This window comes from Schistocerca americana, chromosome 7 (assembly GCF_021461395.2).
Source record: "Schistocerca americana isolate TAMUIC-IGC-003095 chromosome 7, iqSchAmer2.1, whole genome shotgun sequence".
Classification (NCBI taxonomy): domain Eukaryota; kingdom Metazoa; phylum Arthropoda; class Insecta; order Orthoptera; family Acrididae; genus Schistocerca; species Schistocerca americana.
Genome location: NC_060125.1, coordinates 122,319,229 through 122,335,979, shown reverse-complemented (window position 1 = coordinate 122,335,979; position 16,751 = coordinate 122,319,229). Strand labels below are relative to the sequence as shown.

Sequence of the window (16,751 nt, the reverse complement as noted above, 5' to 3'; positions counted from 1 at the left end):
TCATCTCTTGGTCTCCCTCTACGATTTTTACCCTCCACGCTGCCCTCCAGTACTAAGTTGGTGATCCCTTGATGCCTCAGAACATGTCCTACCAACCGATCCCTTCTTCTAGTCAAGTTGTGCTACAAACTCCTCTTCTCCCCAATTCTATTCAATACCTCCTCATTAGTTATGTGATCTACCCATCTAATTTTCAGCATTCTTCTGTAGCACCACATTTCGAAAGCTTCTATTCTCTTTTTGTCTTAACTATTTATCGTCCACGTTTCACTTCCATACATGGCTACACTCCATACAAACACTTTCAGAAACGACATCCTGACACTTAAATCTATACTCGATGTTAACAAATTTCTCTTCTTCAGAAACGCTTTCCTAGCCATTGGCAGTCTACATTTTATATCCTCTCTACTTCGACCATCATCAGTTATTTTGCTACCCAAATAGTATAACTCCTTTACTACTATAAGTGTCTCATTTCCTAATCTAATTCCCTCAGCATCACCCGACTTAATTCGACTACATTCCATTAGTTTTTATTTCTTCTCCATGGATTTTAATGCCTACTCCGAACTTTTCTTTTGTTTCCTTTAGTGCTTGCTCAATATAGAGATTGAAAAGCATCGGGGAGGGGCTACAACCCTGTCTCACCCCCTTCCCAACCACTGCTTCCCTTTCATGTCCCTCGACTCTTATAACTGCCATCTGGTTTCTGTACAAATTGTAAACAGCCTTTCGCTGCGTGTATTTTACCACTGCCACCTTCAGAATTTGAAAGAGAGTATTCCAGTCAACATTGTCAAAAGCTTTCTCTAAGTCTACAAATGCTAGAAACGTAGGTTTGCCTTTCCTTAAGGGGCTCCGGAACGCCCTATACTTGAAATGTTAAAATAACGCTTATAAATTACATCTTTCCTCACAAAGTATTTGAGGTAGGAAGTTGAACTTTTTACAGATTATTTATTGGAATATGGGCTACAACTTAACACAGGGATTTTACAAAATTTTAGTTCAGTTATTAAAGATGATTTTTTTCAATTGTAATGAAAATTCACAATATTTTTTTGCAATTTTTTATTTATATATTCAAAAATATACAGTTTTTTGGAAAAAGGCTGTGTTAAATTATGCAGAAGGTACTGTGTAACATTTACTGAAAGTTTGAAACAAATATGTTTGGAAGATCTTTAGAAAACATGTAATTAGTATGAGAAATTAAAAGTTTTGCGAATCGAGCGACAAAGATTGGATTAACTTTTTAGTGCATTCCAGGTCCATAGGATGGATTATCTTCATCCTCTGCAAACTCCTCCTCCAGCTTCCTCTTGTTCCTCCTCCTGTTTACTCTTGCTTGTATTTCTAGACTCTTTACAGCCCTGTCTGCAGCCCGAAGGCGTTCCTTGTCTAAAGCAAGCATCGCTCGTACCATGTTAGAACCTATCTTCATTCCCATATTTCTAAATACCTTGCACCTTATAATGTTGCCATCATTGAAAGTCGCAACAGCATCATACACACCAAAGTGAAGTGTTTCTATTCCAACAAATACAGTCTTGGGGATTCTCGACCATATAACACTATTTACACTTTCATTGGGGTTTTGAGTTTTTCCGTGAATACACTTTTTCAACAGTTCAGGTGCTGCTAAGTCTCTGAAAATAGGTTTCATCACCTCCATTATTGCATGAGGCAGACTATGCTTATGAGTGTACACTTCACCAATTAGCAATCCTTTGTTATATTTACACCAACTGTCTTCTTCTCTGGGACACAAGCTATGTTGGGGATTTTCATCGGTTGAAGAAGTATGAAAAAAAAGAGCCCAAACAGCCTTCTTCATTTCGTCGACACTTTGTGTATTTTGCCTAATAGCCATTCCATAATAGTTGTGTATTTTGTCAATTACACTGTCAGTTAACCTTCCCTTCCCATCCAACCCTTTACCATCACTGAGTTTTTGTTTTTTGTACGAAGCTTTCAGTCGCCGAAGTCTTGTTCCCATTCACTTCTGTACGTGTACAATACACTCAAATTTCTGCGCTACAACATCATCACCATAGGGCTTCAGTCCTTGAACATGTTTGAAACTTTTAGAATCACCGTCACCAAGGTAATTAATATATCGCACTTTATCACACGCCTCAGAACGCTGGAATATACTGGCAACACCAGCCACTTCCATTCCTCCACTACTGCCACTATAGTTAGCTTTGCAATTATTTTCATGTGTACCTTTATATTTTTGTGGACATCTACAATACTTTGATATTACTGCCACATCTAAAACTTTCCCTGTATACATAGTGGTGGCAGATACTACACCATGAAGAGATGTGTGTCCCCGTTATGCCAGGTACCATCGAACGCTGCAGTCAAATCTCTGTTACCATTATTTTCCATTACTGCCTCTTCCACAGCGTTCTTCATAGATTCTATACAGACATCTTCTACTTTAGACCCTATTAATTTATTATAGGTCGTAAACTTGGTTGGGGGATTTGGAAGATTCATGATGCCACAGAAAATTGCACCTGCAGTAGCACCCTTACCAACTGAACGCAAGGAATAAACAAATCTTATGTTGTGTTCGTAGATTTTGCTACCATTTTCTTCAGTTGCAGTTACTGCAACACTGTTCCAAAAGGTGGTCATGTATGAACACTTATCACATTTCAGTCGTATTTCACTAGCAAGTCCTACGTGCTTTATTATGGAGAGTTCCAGACCAACTTCACTACAATGAATACATCTTACACAGTTTGAAAAAATTCCTTTGAGAACCGACATATCAAATATTTCATTCACATCCGATTCGCCCATAAAACATTCATAGTTTTCACTCATTGAACCAAGCTTCTTCTGTGAAGCATTTTCTTTCCCACTTTGACTGCTATGGGCAGGTGTACTTGAGAGGTTAGGTTCACTCACTTGGTTATTGTTTACAGTAATAACACATACCTTTGGCTTTCCAACATTTCTCCTTTTCTTAAAAGCCTTCAGAGGATTTCTAATAACTTTACTTTTACTCATTATTATACTTCAACAAAACAGAGACTCAAGAAACAGAATTAATTACGAATATTTTCGAGATAACGACAGAGTAAATAAACATGAAACAATCGACAATCACACCAGCGATATATATTGAACCATCACAGGTTAGCCACAACACATACTTTATCTCACATCACTAAAATGTACCTGATGAACACGGACGTTAATAATAACACCATTTGACAGCAGTTTAACAGCGCCACAGTGGGTCACGCCCATGTAGAACACATTTCAAAAAAAATTTAAAAATAGTTGTAGTCTTCGGAATTGAATAAATTATATATCTATTAAAAGGTAATAGTCTGCAGATTCAGAAAACGCAAAAAAGTAAAAATTGAACTTTTCATGATTTTGAGCCTTTCCGGAGCCCCTTAATCTGTTTTCTATGATAAGTCGTAGGGTCAGTATTGCTTCACGTGTTCCAACATTTCTACGGAATCCAAACGGATCTTCCCCGAGGTCGGCTTCCACCAGTTTTTCCATTCGTCTGTAAAGAATTCGCGTTAGTATTCTGCAGTTGTGACTTATTAAACTGCAGTTCGGTAATTTTCGCATCTATCAACACCTGCTTTCTTTGGGATTGTAATTGCACTGAGGTGAAGAAAGTCACACAATACCTGACAATATCGTGTCCTTAAGGCCGGCGTAGTGCAGCAGCTCCTCGTAGCAAGTCGTTGGAAGTCCCCTGCAGAAATACTTGCTTCTCTGGTCGACCATAACTGCGAAAGCACTGCCGGTAAAGGGATTTGTGCACGAGCTAACCTCTCGATGATGTCCTATAAATGTTCAACGGGGCTCAAGTCGGGAGATCTGAGTGGCCAAATCGTTCGCTCGATTTGTCCAGAATTTCTTTGAACCAGTAGTCAGATATTGTGGGGCAGTGATTTGGCGCATTGACATTCCATCGTTGTTTGGGAACATGAAGTCCAGGAGTGCTTGCAGATCGCCTTCAAGTACCCAAACATCCAGAAGACCGTGCCAATTCCACGTAAGCACAGCCCACACTGTTATGGAGTCACCGCCATCATACACAACGCCTTATTGACAAATTGCATCCATGGTTTCGTGCGGTCTACGCCACACTCTAACCCTACCATCAGATCTTAATAACTGAAATCGGGCCTGTGGTCCAACTGATATGATCACCGGCCTAGGAGAGGCGCTGCAGGCGATGTCGTGCTGTTAACAAAGGGACTCGCGTCGGTCGTCTGCTGTCGTGTCCCATTAACGCCAAATTTTGTATCGCTGTCCTAACGGTTACATTCGTCGTACGTCCCACATTTATTTCACGCAGTGTTGCTAGTCTGTTGTCTCTGACAAATCTACGCAAACGCCGCTGCTCTCGGTCGTTAAGTGAAGGCCGTCGGCCATTGCATTGTCCGTGGTGAGAGGTAATACCGAAATGTGGTATTCTCGGCACATTCTTGACACTGTCGATCGTGGAATACTGAATTTCCTAACGATTTCCGAAACTGAATGTGTCATGCACCTAGCTCCAACGATCATTTCGCGTTCAGCGTCTGTTAATGCCGTCGTGTGTCCATAATCACGTCGGTAACCTTTTCACGTGAATCACCTGCGTACAAATGACAGCTTCGCCAATGCACGACCCTTTTGTACCTTGAGCACGTGACGCTACCGCCATCTGTATATATGCATATCGCTGTCCCATGATATGTGTCACCTTCGTGTAGTATTGGTACAGAAGGTGGCTCCAGTATTAGTATTGAGAGAGCAACGTATGTTTTCTGAATTGATTCTCCCTATGTACTCTGCGAAGCGTTCGAAGTAAGGTGTTACCGCTTCCTTTTCTAGCGTCTTCGAATGTACGAGAGTGAGTCAAATGAAAACCTTAAATTTGTTATAACAAATCGAAATTTCACGCCGTTATCCTGTAAGTTGATAAGCGTGCTACAAACAGCGTGCAGAATGGCCTGTAAGTGGCAGAATTGTGCAGATGCACACATACCGTCGCAGTATCAGTATAAAGATGGCCACCCCACTTGCGGCTTGTACCAGGGAAGAACAGCGTTCTGTTATTCGGTTTTTGCGTAGTGCAGGTGTGAAACCTATTGAAATTCATCGACGAATGAAGTTTCAGTACTGTGATGCATGTTTGTCACAGCAGCAAGACTACGAATGGAGTAGGAAGTTCGCAAATCGTGTGACTTCAGTGGAAGATGCTCCTCGTCCAGGTCAGGCACAACGAATTGTGACTCCACAGAACACTGCACCAGCTGAAGCCTCAGTGAAGGAAAACCGCCGAGTGACACTGAGCGACATTGCAGCATGTTTACAGATTAGTCATGGGTCGGCACACTACATTGTGCATGATGTGCTCTAGTTTCACAATGTGTCTGCAAGATGGGTGCCACGGCAGCTGACTCCTGAAATGAGAGAATGACGTGTTGATGCTTGTGAAGAACTTCTTCGGCGCTTTGAACGAGAATGTGATGGCTTCCTTGCAAGAATCGTTACTGGTAACGAAACCTGGGTACACTTCCACTAACCGGAAACGAAGAGAGCGAGCAAGGAATGGTGCCATTCCTCACCACCAAAACCAAAGAAGTTTCGAACAGAACCATCAGCAGGGAAGGTTATGCTGACTCTCTTTTGGGACGAAAAAGGCGTCATTTTGGAGCATTACATGCCTAGAGGGACCACTGCCACCAGTGCATCATACACAGATCTCCTAAGAAATCATCTGCGGGCTGCAATCAAATCAAATCGACGTGGATTGCAGTCAGCAGGTGTCCTTTTGCAACATGACAATGCAAGGCCCCACACTGCCCGTACAACAGTTGCAACAATAACAGATCTGCATTTTGAGTGTATTCCTCATCCACCATACTCACCAGACCTTGGATCACTCAAAGACGCAATGGGAGGAAAGAAGCTCCGTTCTGATGAAGAGGTATGCCACGCGGTGCATAAGTGGTTGCGCGGACTACCAAAAGAATTTTTTTCTATAGGAATTTATGCACTTTGTAAGCGCTGGAGGACTCGCATTGAGCGTGGGGGAGATTATGTTGAAAAGTGATAGACCTTTGAACCACTTCTGCACAATAAATAACATTTAAAAAATATTTAACATTTGACTCACCCTCGTATCTGGTGGCAATGTGACTGATTAGGTTGTGTGATGAACTTAATATTCAGCATTGATTACTTTGACGTCCATAATGAACCCGCGATAGGCAGTTTTCATTCACCAAACAGATGGAAAATATTACTTTATTTTGTTAATATTGCCGATTCTTGAGACGAGCGAAATATAATTGTATTACGTGTACTATATGCTATGTGTTGTACTAATTTATGCGATTTTTGTTGCAGCAATTACTCTAATAAAACCGTAATTTATTTGAATTTTTCCAGTTGCTTCACTTTGGTCGGACTAATACTACTATCTCATGCTTTTTATGAAGTAATGATGAATGACTATCTTGTGATTCATGTTACTGTGGATTATTAATTTTTACTATCTCAGAACAATATCTATGAGGAGTCACAGCTGTATGTTAGGGCGAACCGAACAGCGAAGTTGCGCCTGCCGAGTTCTTATCAAATTGTTTTCAGATGGTGTGGCGTTGTCAGTCCTTGTGTGAGTAATTGTATCCGTGATTTAATCTTTTATTTTCATACGTATGGATAGGAACTTGCGATTGGTAGGCTACAGATGTTGTTTATTAATCTAGCCATACCAGAACATCTGTAAAATGCTGATAGACTATATCGTTGTGTAGTTAATGCTTCTGTTTAGTCACATTCTCGTGTTGGATACAGTTCTCTCTTTTTAACAGACTCCGTACAAATTAACACTTTAATGTGTTGTTTGAGATCTACATTTCTTGATAACCTTCTTGCTTTTGAGTCGACAGTTAACTTTTGATGAATCTTCATAAATTTTGCTCGTTTCGCTCTGCCGGATTCTTTTTTCAGAACCAAAAACTTGATGTTCAGTTCACTTAATTTGCCAAACTACAAAGCTTTATGCTGAAACAAATATTTTATTTTGCTTTAATATAAGTGTACAACGCGTGGTTTTATCTACAACGGCAAACTTACTATCGTCAACTGAGTTGATACTTTCAGTTAACAAGCATGAAGTAATGTGTGAACTCATTATCATTCGTATCTCACCCGTCATGAGAGTTGTTTCAATTGTTATTGAGACATCTGAACTGACTCAGTATTTAAGGACATGCTGGTAACTCCCAGGAAAATATTTTATTCTGTACTAAGTGCTGTTATCGTTACCAAGCTAGTGTTCGGTACTAATTTAGTACACTCTATGTGTTCAGTATCGCATATTAAGAATCTGAGATTCAGGAAGAGTCCACCATTCTCATTACGTTGACAGCCGGCTAATGAAACGGTAGTAAGAGTCTTTTTTACGGAAATATGTTATTGCAGGAGTATAGGAAGCAATCAACGAATAAAATGAAACCTACGAGTACAGTATGATAACCTATTAAGTCACACTTCAACTCTGACGTTTTTACACGGGTGGCAGAAACAACAAAAGCGAAGATCATAATGGGGTTCTGGCGTACTACAACAGCACGTGGAACTATTACAATTTCACAGAGATTTACACAAAAGATTGCAAGAAGTCGGTAGGTAGCTGTTTGGTCCTGAAAATGTCGCCCATTACGCCAGCGGATGCCTTTGGTGTCCTTGGCAGGTCTGGGTCGTCGAAGTCCACTTCGTACAGCCCGAACTTCACACTGTGTAAACAAAAGAAAAAGAAAAATTACGTTTCATAGTGTTTACTATAGACAGATGCTACGTTATTAGTAGCATTAGACAAACGTACATTGATTTGTATTTGTAAAGGGCGACCAAATATTTTTGCGTTCGAAGGCCGCGTGTCCAGAATCGGTATACCCAGCAGGCAGAATCGTCGTGAGCATTGAGGTAATCTTCCTATCGGCGCCGCAGGCTAAACATACCCGTTAAGTAAAACATTGTGTACTGCTCCGTGAAAGTTCGGAGCCGCCTGCTGCACATGCACCTCCGACTGTAATCGTCGACCTTTCAAGGCCTTTTTTAATGGACCGTGGCAATCGCATAAGGAGAGGCCACGACTACTGTGTAAATAGAGTTTCAAGACAGATTTTTTCGTGAGTAGCGATGCTCGTAGACCGGTCTCACCACGTGCGCCAGGTGCTGGGTGGTGTTGGCTAAGGAAGCCAAACACTAGCATTCGCCGGCGAAACGCTGAAGTGAAAAGATCGCGAGTGCAGGGAGTGTCTGTTTCGAAACGTCGTCGAGAAATCGGAACGTCCAAAATTCAGTGCCTCTTGGAGCAGAGGTGTTCGATCAAATTTGGTGTGAAACTGAACAAGACCGGTACGGAAACGTTCGAAATGATTCAAGAGGCCTATATAGAATACGCCATGTCACGTGCCATGGTTTTCATGTGGCACAAAAGGTTCAAAGTTGGCCGCGAAGACTTGGAGGACGATGGACGCTCTGGAAGGCTTCAGCGAGCAGAACCGACGAAAATCTGGCCAAAGTGCGTCAAGTTTTAAACAGTGACCGACGTCTCTGCCTCAGAATGAGTGCAGATGAAGTGGGTTTGAATCACCAAACTGTGTTTCAGCTAGTGACAGAAGATCTAATTATGAGAAAAGTGTGCACGAAACTTGTCCCTAAAGTCCTCTCGGATGAACAGAAGGAGCGGAGTCTGGCTCTCTCACAGGACATGCTTGAATATTTACAAACCGAACCTGATTTTTTGGACAAAGTGGTCACTGGTGTTGAGACCTGGCTCTTCGAAAACGATCCAAAGTCGAAGAGGCAAAGCTTGGAGTGGAACACCTCCGCATCACTAAAGCTGAAGAAAGACCGCATGAGCAAATCACGTGTGAAAAGCATGCTCATTGCTTTCTTTGACGCAAAGGGAATGATACACAAAGAATTTGTGCCTGCCAGAGAATGGTCAGTATTATACTGGAGTGGTCCACTGTTTGAGGGATCGAGTCCGCTAAGTCTGCCCGGAGAAGAAAGAGGACTGGGTGCTCCACCATGACATTGCGACTGGTCACACCTGCTTCGCTGTCACTGAAGTTTTGACCGTGTTTAATAAGGCAACGCTGCCGCAGCCACCGTATACCCCTGACCTTGTCCCCAGTGTCTTCGTTTGTTCCCCTGGATGAAGAGAGACCTGAACGGGAAGCGGTTTGACAGTGTTGCAGTAGTCCAAAGGGTTTCGACGAGGGTTTTGAACAGCATTCCGGTTAAGGATTTTTAGGGAGCTTACCACCAGTGGAAATCTCGTTGGAGGTGGCGTGTGGATTCTCAAGGCATCTATTTTGAAGAATTGTAGTCTGGTGCACGAAATTAATCAATGAATTTTGTGTTCTGAGACCAGCCTTGAAGCCTTATTTACACACCCTGTATAAGGTGAATACTGGAGTGTGTCCCACGTTAGTTGGCCCCACTTCTGGACGTCTCTCAGATCGACCGGTGTCTTGTGTCGAATCGCGACGAGCTCAGAACTTGGCACACCACTCGAGAATGGTGGTTTTAAATGGCCATGCTGCCCCAGATGCATTCTTCTTCTCCGATGGATGTCTATCGGTGTTTGCCCTTCAATGGCCACGGAAAGAATAACAGCACGCTGTCCATTTTTGGACTAATCTCGTAATAAGGTCGCCATAGTTCATGTTTCCGCATTTACCGCACACACGTCAGGAAGACACGAAAGCCATACTAATCCGTTGTGCACATGTCGGTCCTCTTCTACTGCCACCGCAGTCGCATAAGCGACATCGCAGCTACATGAACACTACATTAACGCCCTCAGACGGAAAACATTTTGATCGCCCCTTATAATATGTAATGTTTTACTTAAAACAACCATTTAATACAAGTAAAATATTAAATGTTTTACTTAAAACAACCGTTTAGCAAGGAAAATACGCTTGTTTTACAGATCCTCATTTGCAGGTAATATACAAGTAGAACGAGGTGACTGTTACTAGGCTGCCAGCTGCAACAAGTTCATGTTAATCACCGGGCCTTCAGTGATTATCAACACAGCAATTAAACAGTTCAACCACGAGGTTTTCTTCAACGAATCTAAAGTAATGATAGATCCTAGTGGTCGACAAAAATGGATGAAGACTCATTATGGAAATATCACACGAGACATAGAATGAAACGTTTATGTGTGGTGACCCAGGAAAATTGCTAGAAAAAGATGAAAAAATTTTACGGTGCCTGTCATCGGATAAAATGTTACGTAAAAAAAAGTTACGTAGCGTTAAAGCTAAGACACTGAAACATGCTATTAAGATTGCACTCTTCAGAAAATTTGGTATAAACACAAAGCAGTTAGTGCGTAAAAGGGATGCAACATACCGAGGAAAAACTTGAGGAACTGATGATCCGATGGATAAGTGCATTTAAGAGACAATGAACTATTGTTTGCAAAGATAGAAACTAAAAAGTCACGAAATACAAAGAGATTGTTCAAATGGCTGTGAGCACTATGGGACTCAACTGCTGAGGTCATAAGTCCCCTAGAACTTAAGAGCTACTTAAATCTAACTAACCTAAAGACATCACACACATCCATGCCCGAGGCAGGATTCGAACCTGCGACCGTAGCGGTCGCGCGGTTCCAGACTGTAGCGCCTAGAACCGCTCGGCCACTCCGGCCGGCGAACTACAAAGAGAAACAGCCGTTCTACTGGTCATGTATGGAATGCACAAAATATATGTGACTAGTCGCTAAGCCAGAGACTAAAACTAGAACTAATGGTAAATTCACAACCACAAGGAATTCTGAGTGTAGCAAGAATCCAAGAAGTCTTTACAGATAGGCCTACTACAAACAACACGAACCCTAAATCCCAAAATAGAAAATTTAGCTTGATGACACGTATCAACGTATCCCCACTGGTTTAAATCGAAATTTATAAAAATAGCTAACGCTTCCTTTACACAATGGTTCGAACTTTTACATTCACACATTAAAATGTATTTTACTACGTACTTCATCAATACAAGAAATTACTTAGTCAGTACAAGACAGCGCTATTTTTCACAGAATATAGGTAACATACATACTGTTACTCGCTTCTGATACGATCTATTGCGTTTGCAAAAACTACTCTAAAATTTTACAACTATGCCACACAATATTCCTTTCAATGTTGTCAGCTAAACATCCTGCAAAACGAAAGGAATAGCTATGCGTCACCTTCAAGAACTGTTTTCCAACTTCATTAGTATTACTACAAGAGAATTTCTATTTGCTGCAATTAGAAAAATAAAAAATAAATAAATAAAAAAACGACGCGTCATGAAGAAATTATCCGAATGGGAAATGAAAATCAATAGACGTGATGTACATGTAGAGCAAACAAATGATTACAATTTCAGAAAAACTGGACGATTTGTTGAACTGAAACAGCTTCACAATTTGAGCGAGTCAACAACACATTGCTTCACGTTTGACAGGCAATGGCCTTGCCTCAGTGGATTCACCGGTTCCCGTGAGATCACCGAAGTTAAGCGCTGTTGGGCGTGGCCGGCACTTGGCTGGATGACCATCGAGACGCCATGCGCTGTTGCCATTTTTCGGGGTGCACTCAGCCTCCTGATGCCAATTGAGGAGCTACTCGACCGAATAGTAATGGCTTCGGTCAAGAATACCATCATAACGACGGGGAGAGTGGTGTGCTGACCCCACGCCCCTCCTATCCGCGTCCTCAACTGAGGATCCCACACTGCTGAGCAGTATTCAAGCAGTGGGCGAACAAGTGTACTGTAACCTACTTCCTTTGTTTTCGGATCGCATTTCCTTAGGATTCTTCCAATGAATCTCAGTCTGGCATCTGCTTTACCGACGATCAAGTTTATATGATCATTCCATTTTAAATCACTCCTAATGCCTACTCCGAGATAATTTATGGAATTAACGGATTCCAGTTGCTGACCTGCTATATTGTAGCTAAATGATAAGGGATCTTTCTTTCTAGTTGTTTTTGTTCGTTTCGTTCGCTCCGCTCGCCCATTCTAGATCTGTTTCAAATCGTTTTTGAACTCTGAACTTTTGGTTTTTTTTCGTATTCTATTTAGCGTCCACGACCGAAAATTAAAATGTATTTTATGATTACGTAAATTACATAAAAATTACGGGGTATGTATACATCTTCTCAGGTGACAAAACGGCGTATCAGCTTACTACACTGTTTCGATAAACAGCAGAAGAAATACTTGTAAAAAGGCAAGATTTTTTGTAATTACAATGCAAAGGACGTCGGCACGGCACGCACGAGTCGACATTTTCCGCCTTTTTTGATACAAGGTAAAAGTGCATGTTCATTGTTATGGAAGGCAGACAGACTTACAACCGAATGAAGCCCGCGCTTCGTAATCGAGTGTATGGCGTCACATGTTGTAAAGAGAATGTGATAACTCCTACAATACTATTTCAGCGGCACTGGCTGGCGCACGAAAAATAGGCCCCGAGTACTAGACTGCTCATTGTCGTCCACCACTCGTCATCTATTGTTTCGAAGTTGCTTGCATTAGCTTATTTGTTATTTCTTCACTGCCTAATTATTATAGGTTTACCTATTCTGCTCGTAGCGGTCAACAAATCATGCGTAATTGGTGACCAGTTTGTACTCGGGGACGGTTTTTCGTGCGCCTCCTCATATTATTTCACTGCGATCAGCCACATATCGCTACAGTTGGCTAAACGAGATGTTTTGCAGAATCACTAAAACTGCAAGTGTCTGAGAATTCTGTTATGAATAAAAGCTCTGTACTCCAGGAGGAGGCAAGTGCCCCCTCTTGGCGCCTTCCATCTTCAGTCACCTGTGCTACTAATTTTCAATTTTTCATAAGAACCATGTACCAAGCACAATGAGCGGTGAACGAGTAAAAATGAACGGTTCGCAAAAAAGAGCCACCGCCAGTGAACTACTGCTTGTCTTCGTGCCTGTCAAATCCTTGGCCAGCAGTGTCGTTGGATATCTCCCCAGTTGAGCACATTTGGAACATTGTAGGCAGGTTCCTCCAGTTAGCCCGGGATTTTGACGATCCAAAGCTCCGACTGGATAGAACTGAGCGCGATATCTCTCGGTCAATCAATTTCAAGCTGAATAACTGTTTGCATAAGGGCCAGAGGTGATGCAACGCGTTATTGACTCGCTGAAATTGTGAATGTTTCTCTCGACTAAATCACCCAGCTTTTCTGAAATTCTGACCATTGATTTGTCCGTACATGCACATCACACGTACCGATTTCAGTCCCATTCGGGTAACTTCTTCGTGGTGCGATTTTGTTTGTTTGTTTTGGAGCGTGGAAAGATAGGAAGAGTATATAGAGGAGTTATACAAAGGAGATGAATTTGCAGGCAATATCATAGAAATGAGAGATGACGTAGATGAAGGGGAGAGAGGAGAAATGATACTGCGAGAACAATTTGCGAAATGATACTGAGACAGCAATTTACAGAGCACTGAAATATCCAAGTCGAAACAAGGTGCGGGAATAGACGAAATTCTGTCGGACCTGCCGATAGTCTTGGGAGAGCTAGCCATGACAAAACACGTCCATCTGGTATGCAACACACATAAGACAGGGGAAATACCCTCAGACTTGAAGAAGAATGTGCTAGCTCCAATTCCAAAGAAAGCAGGTGCTGACAAGTGTAAATATTACTGACCCATCAGTTTAATACGAGGGTTGTCCAGAAAGTAAGTTCCGATCGGTCGCGAAATGGAAACCACAGTGAAAACCAGAAACGTTTTATTTGTAACAGTTAGGTACACCTTTCACCTACTTCTCTACATAGTTGCCGCTCCAACTTTCGAGTTTTGTCGTAGTGTTGTATCGACTTTCCAATATCCTCGTCATGGAAAACAGATGCCTGTGCTTTCGGCCAGTTATCTGCACTGGTCTGCAGCTCACTGTCTGTGAAAAAGTTTTGTCTTCATAGCCAGGCAAACTCACGTTTATAGCATTTGTGGACTTAGAGAAAGCTTCTGGCGATGTTTACGAGAATACTCTCTTTGAAATTCTGAAGGTAGCAGGAGTAAAATGCAGGGAGTGAAAAGCTATTCACAACTTTTAATTAAATTTTGTTTGCACCCTGTATAGTTATCAGCCATTTCTGTATAGTTAGCTACTGTGTTCGAGAAGGTGCGACCCTCTCACAAGCAGAAGTGAAGTAGTTCGTAGTGCCACACGATTGAATTATAACAAAGGTTACATGGATCATAGTCACTCACGAATTCAGTGCTGGACAAGTACCCCTAGCAAGCAGCCACGCCATCCATAGTCGATACAGAACCAATACACAGCCCCGCTCCAGTGCTCACCGCACGACACAGGACACAGGGAATGGTACAGCTGCAGCACACACTGGCTCTAGACCAGGGCTTAACAACTGGCCGGTTTTGAGCGCGAGTACTCGCGTCTGCTCAGGCACGTGCTCGCGAGCAGGTTCAAGGTCGCAGAGTAGGGAGGAGGGGAAATGCGCGCGCACGTTTAAATAGGGCCGCAGCTTGCCTATTGAATTCGCGCCGACTGCGTAACGTTTAAAGCACTACGATCAGCTCTAACAGTCATTGCGCTGGTTAAGTAGTAGTAGTAGTAGTAGAGGTGTTTGTGGGCGCACGACAGCAAGGTCTTCAGCGCCCGTGCAGCATCATAGTGAGACGGGTGTCAAGAAAAAAGGAAACCTCAGAACAGGGACATAAAACGGAACAGAGAACACGGGGAACAATCATCGAAAAAATGGGCTCACCCACACTGAAGTGTGGGATGATGCAGGGCGTCAGCAGTAAAACGTGGACAATACAGGAAGAAAATGGTAGAGAGAGCTAAAACATTGGAGCAGATGGAAGTGGCTGGCTGACCACAAGGAAAAAAGGGAGGAGTCAGCCACTCTGCAACACACTAAAACCTCCAGCCTAAAAGTTTAGGCCAGAGTCCAGACACATCACAAAACTTAAAAACCCTTGCCACACACGTCTCATCGTCAGCTAAAATACAAGGGAGATCCCCAACAACCTGTGCTTCTGCCCTTGCATCACGGTATAAAATACAGTCGATTAAAATGTGCCGGACAGAGATGTGCACACCACAAGTGGCACAAAACGGAGGATCCTCCCGCCGTAATAAATAGCTATGCGTCACAGGACAGTGCCCAATCCGCAGACGTGTGAGGGCCACCTCTTCCCGCCTGAGCAACCGACAGGAGGAACGCCACGGCCGAGTGGTTGACTTTACCGACCGCAGTTTATTGGCCGACACCGCCAGCCATTCGGCCTCCCACAACTCCATGCACTTCCTATGGAGTGCAGCGATGACTGACTGCAAGGGGATAGGACACTGGACCACATCCTGCTCTCTGCAGGCCTCCTTGGCAGCCCGATCAGCCTGTTCATTGCCCCATATGCTGACATGACCAGGCACCCAGCAGAAGGATACCTCTTTACCCCGCTGTTGGAGCAAGTACAGTTGGTCATGTATCAACTGGACCATCTCCTCAGTCGGGTATAGGCTCTGCAGCGATTGTAAGGCACTAAGAGAATCGGAGCAGAGAAGAAATCGATCGCCCCGAACACGATGCATCTGCTCCAGTGCCTTCAGGATCGCGTGGAGCTCCGCTGCGAAAACGGTATATTCAGCAGGGAGGCGAATCCGGGTGACACGATCAGGGAACACCACAGAACAGCCTAGGGAAGTCTCCTGTTTCGAGCCATCAGTATAAACGACAGTGAAACCGTGATGCACGTCTAAAATGTTAAAAAACAGAGATTGGAACGTAAAATCTGGTGTGCCATCTTTCTTAAAACGAGTCAAATCTAAAATAAATTTGGGACGCCGGAGGAGCCAAGGTGGAGATCTGCTCCAACCGCGACGTAAAACACGAAGACCAGCCACAGACATCGCAGCGAGGCAATCCTGTGCGCGAATCCCATAGGGCTGCGTCGCACGTTGCCGGTTATGAAATAACCGTGCCAGAGGAGGCTTAGCAACGGTATGGTATGCAGGTGTGTACGGTGTGGACAAAGTTTTATACGCCTGGCGTACCGTAAGTAGCCGTCGTCGCATATGAAGTGGCGGTTCACCAGCCTCTGCACAGAGGCTTGGTATGGGGCTAGTTCGGAATGCCCCAGTGGCCAACCGCAGCCCTTCATGGTGGACAACGTCCAAAATCTTTAAGTACGAAGGCCTCGCAGACCCATACACCGTGCACCCATAATCGAGCCGAGATCGCACAAACGCCCTGTAAAACTGGAGCAGACAAGTCCTGTCAGCTCCCCATGTACTGTGGCTAAGACATTTTAAAATGCTTAAAGCCTGAAGCGACCGTCGTTTCAGGTCTTTAAGATGAGGTAACCACGTGAGCCTCGAGTCAAAAATGAGACCCAGAAATCTCACCGTGTCTTTAAAAGAAAGAATAGTGTCCCTCAAGCGCAACTCAGGAAAGGGTAAAATCGAACGAGAACGGTTAAAAAGAACACATACAGACTTCTCGGTGGAAAACTTAAATCCACTCTTCAGCGCCCAGTCATCCAAACGCCTAATCGTAAGTTGCAACTGACGAGTTGTCGTTGCAAGGCTTGAAGAAGAGCAGAACAAAGAGAAATCATCCACAAACAAAGAACACTGGACAGGACTTTTCACCATGGACGTAATGCTATTAATAGCGATGGCA

The 16,751-nt window shown here is 43.2% G+C and overlaps 1 protein-coding gene across 1 annotated transcript in view; it reads right to left on the bottom strand.

The window, feature by feature from the left end:
* Positions 1–7,055: 7,055 nt before the first annotated feature.
* The window catches only part of LOC124622405 (myrosinase 1-like), a 169,058-nt gene continuing 159,362 nt past the window's right edge, over positions 7,056–16,751 (bottom strand). The window contains exon 11 of the mRNA XM_047148093.1: positions 7,056–7,784. Coding sequence (XP_047004049.1) covers positions 7,649–7,784 — 136 coding nt within the window. The 3' untranslated portion in view covers positions 7,056–7,648. The remainder of the gene's footprint in view (positions 7,785–16,751) is intronic.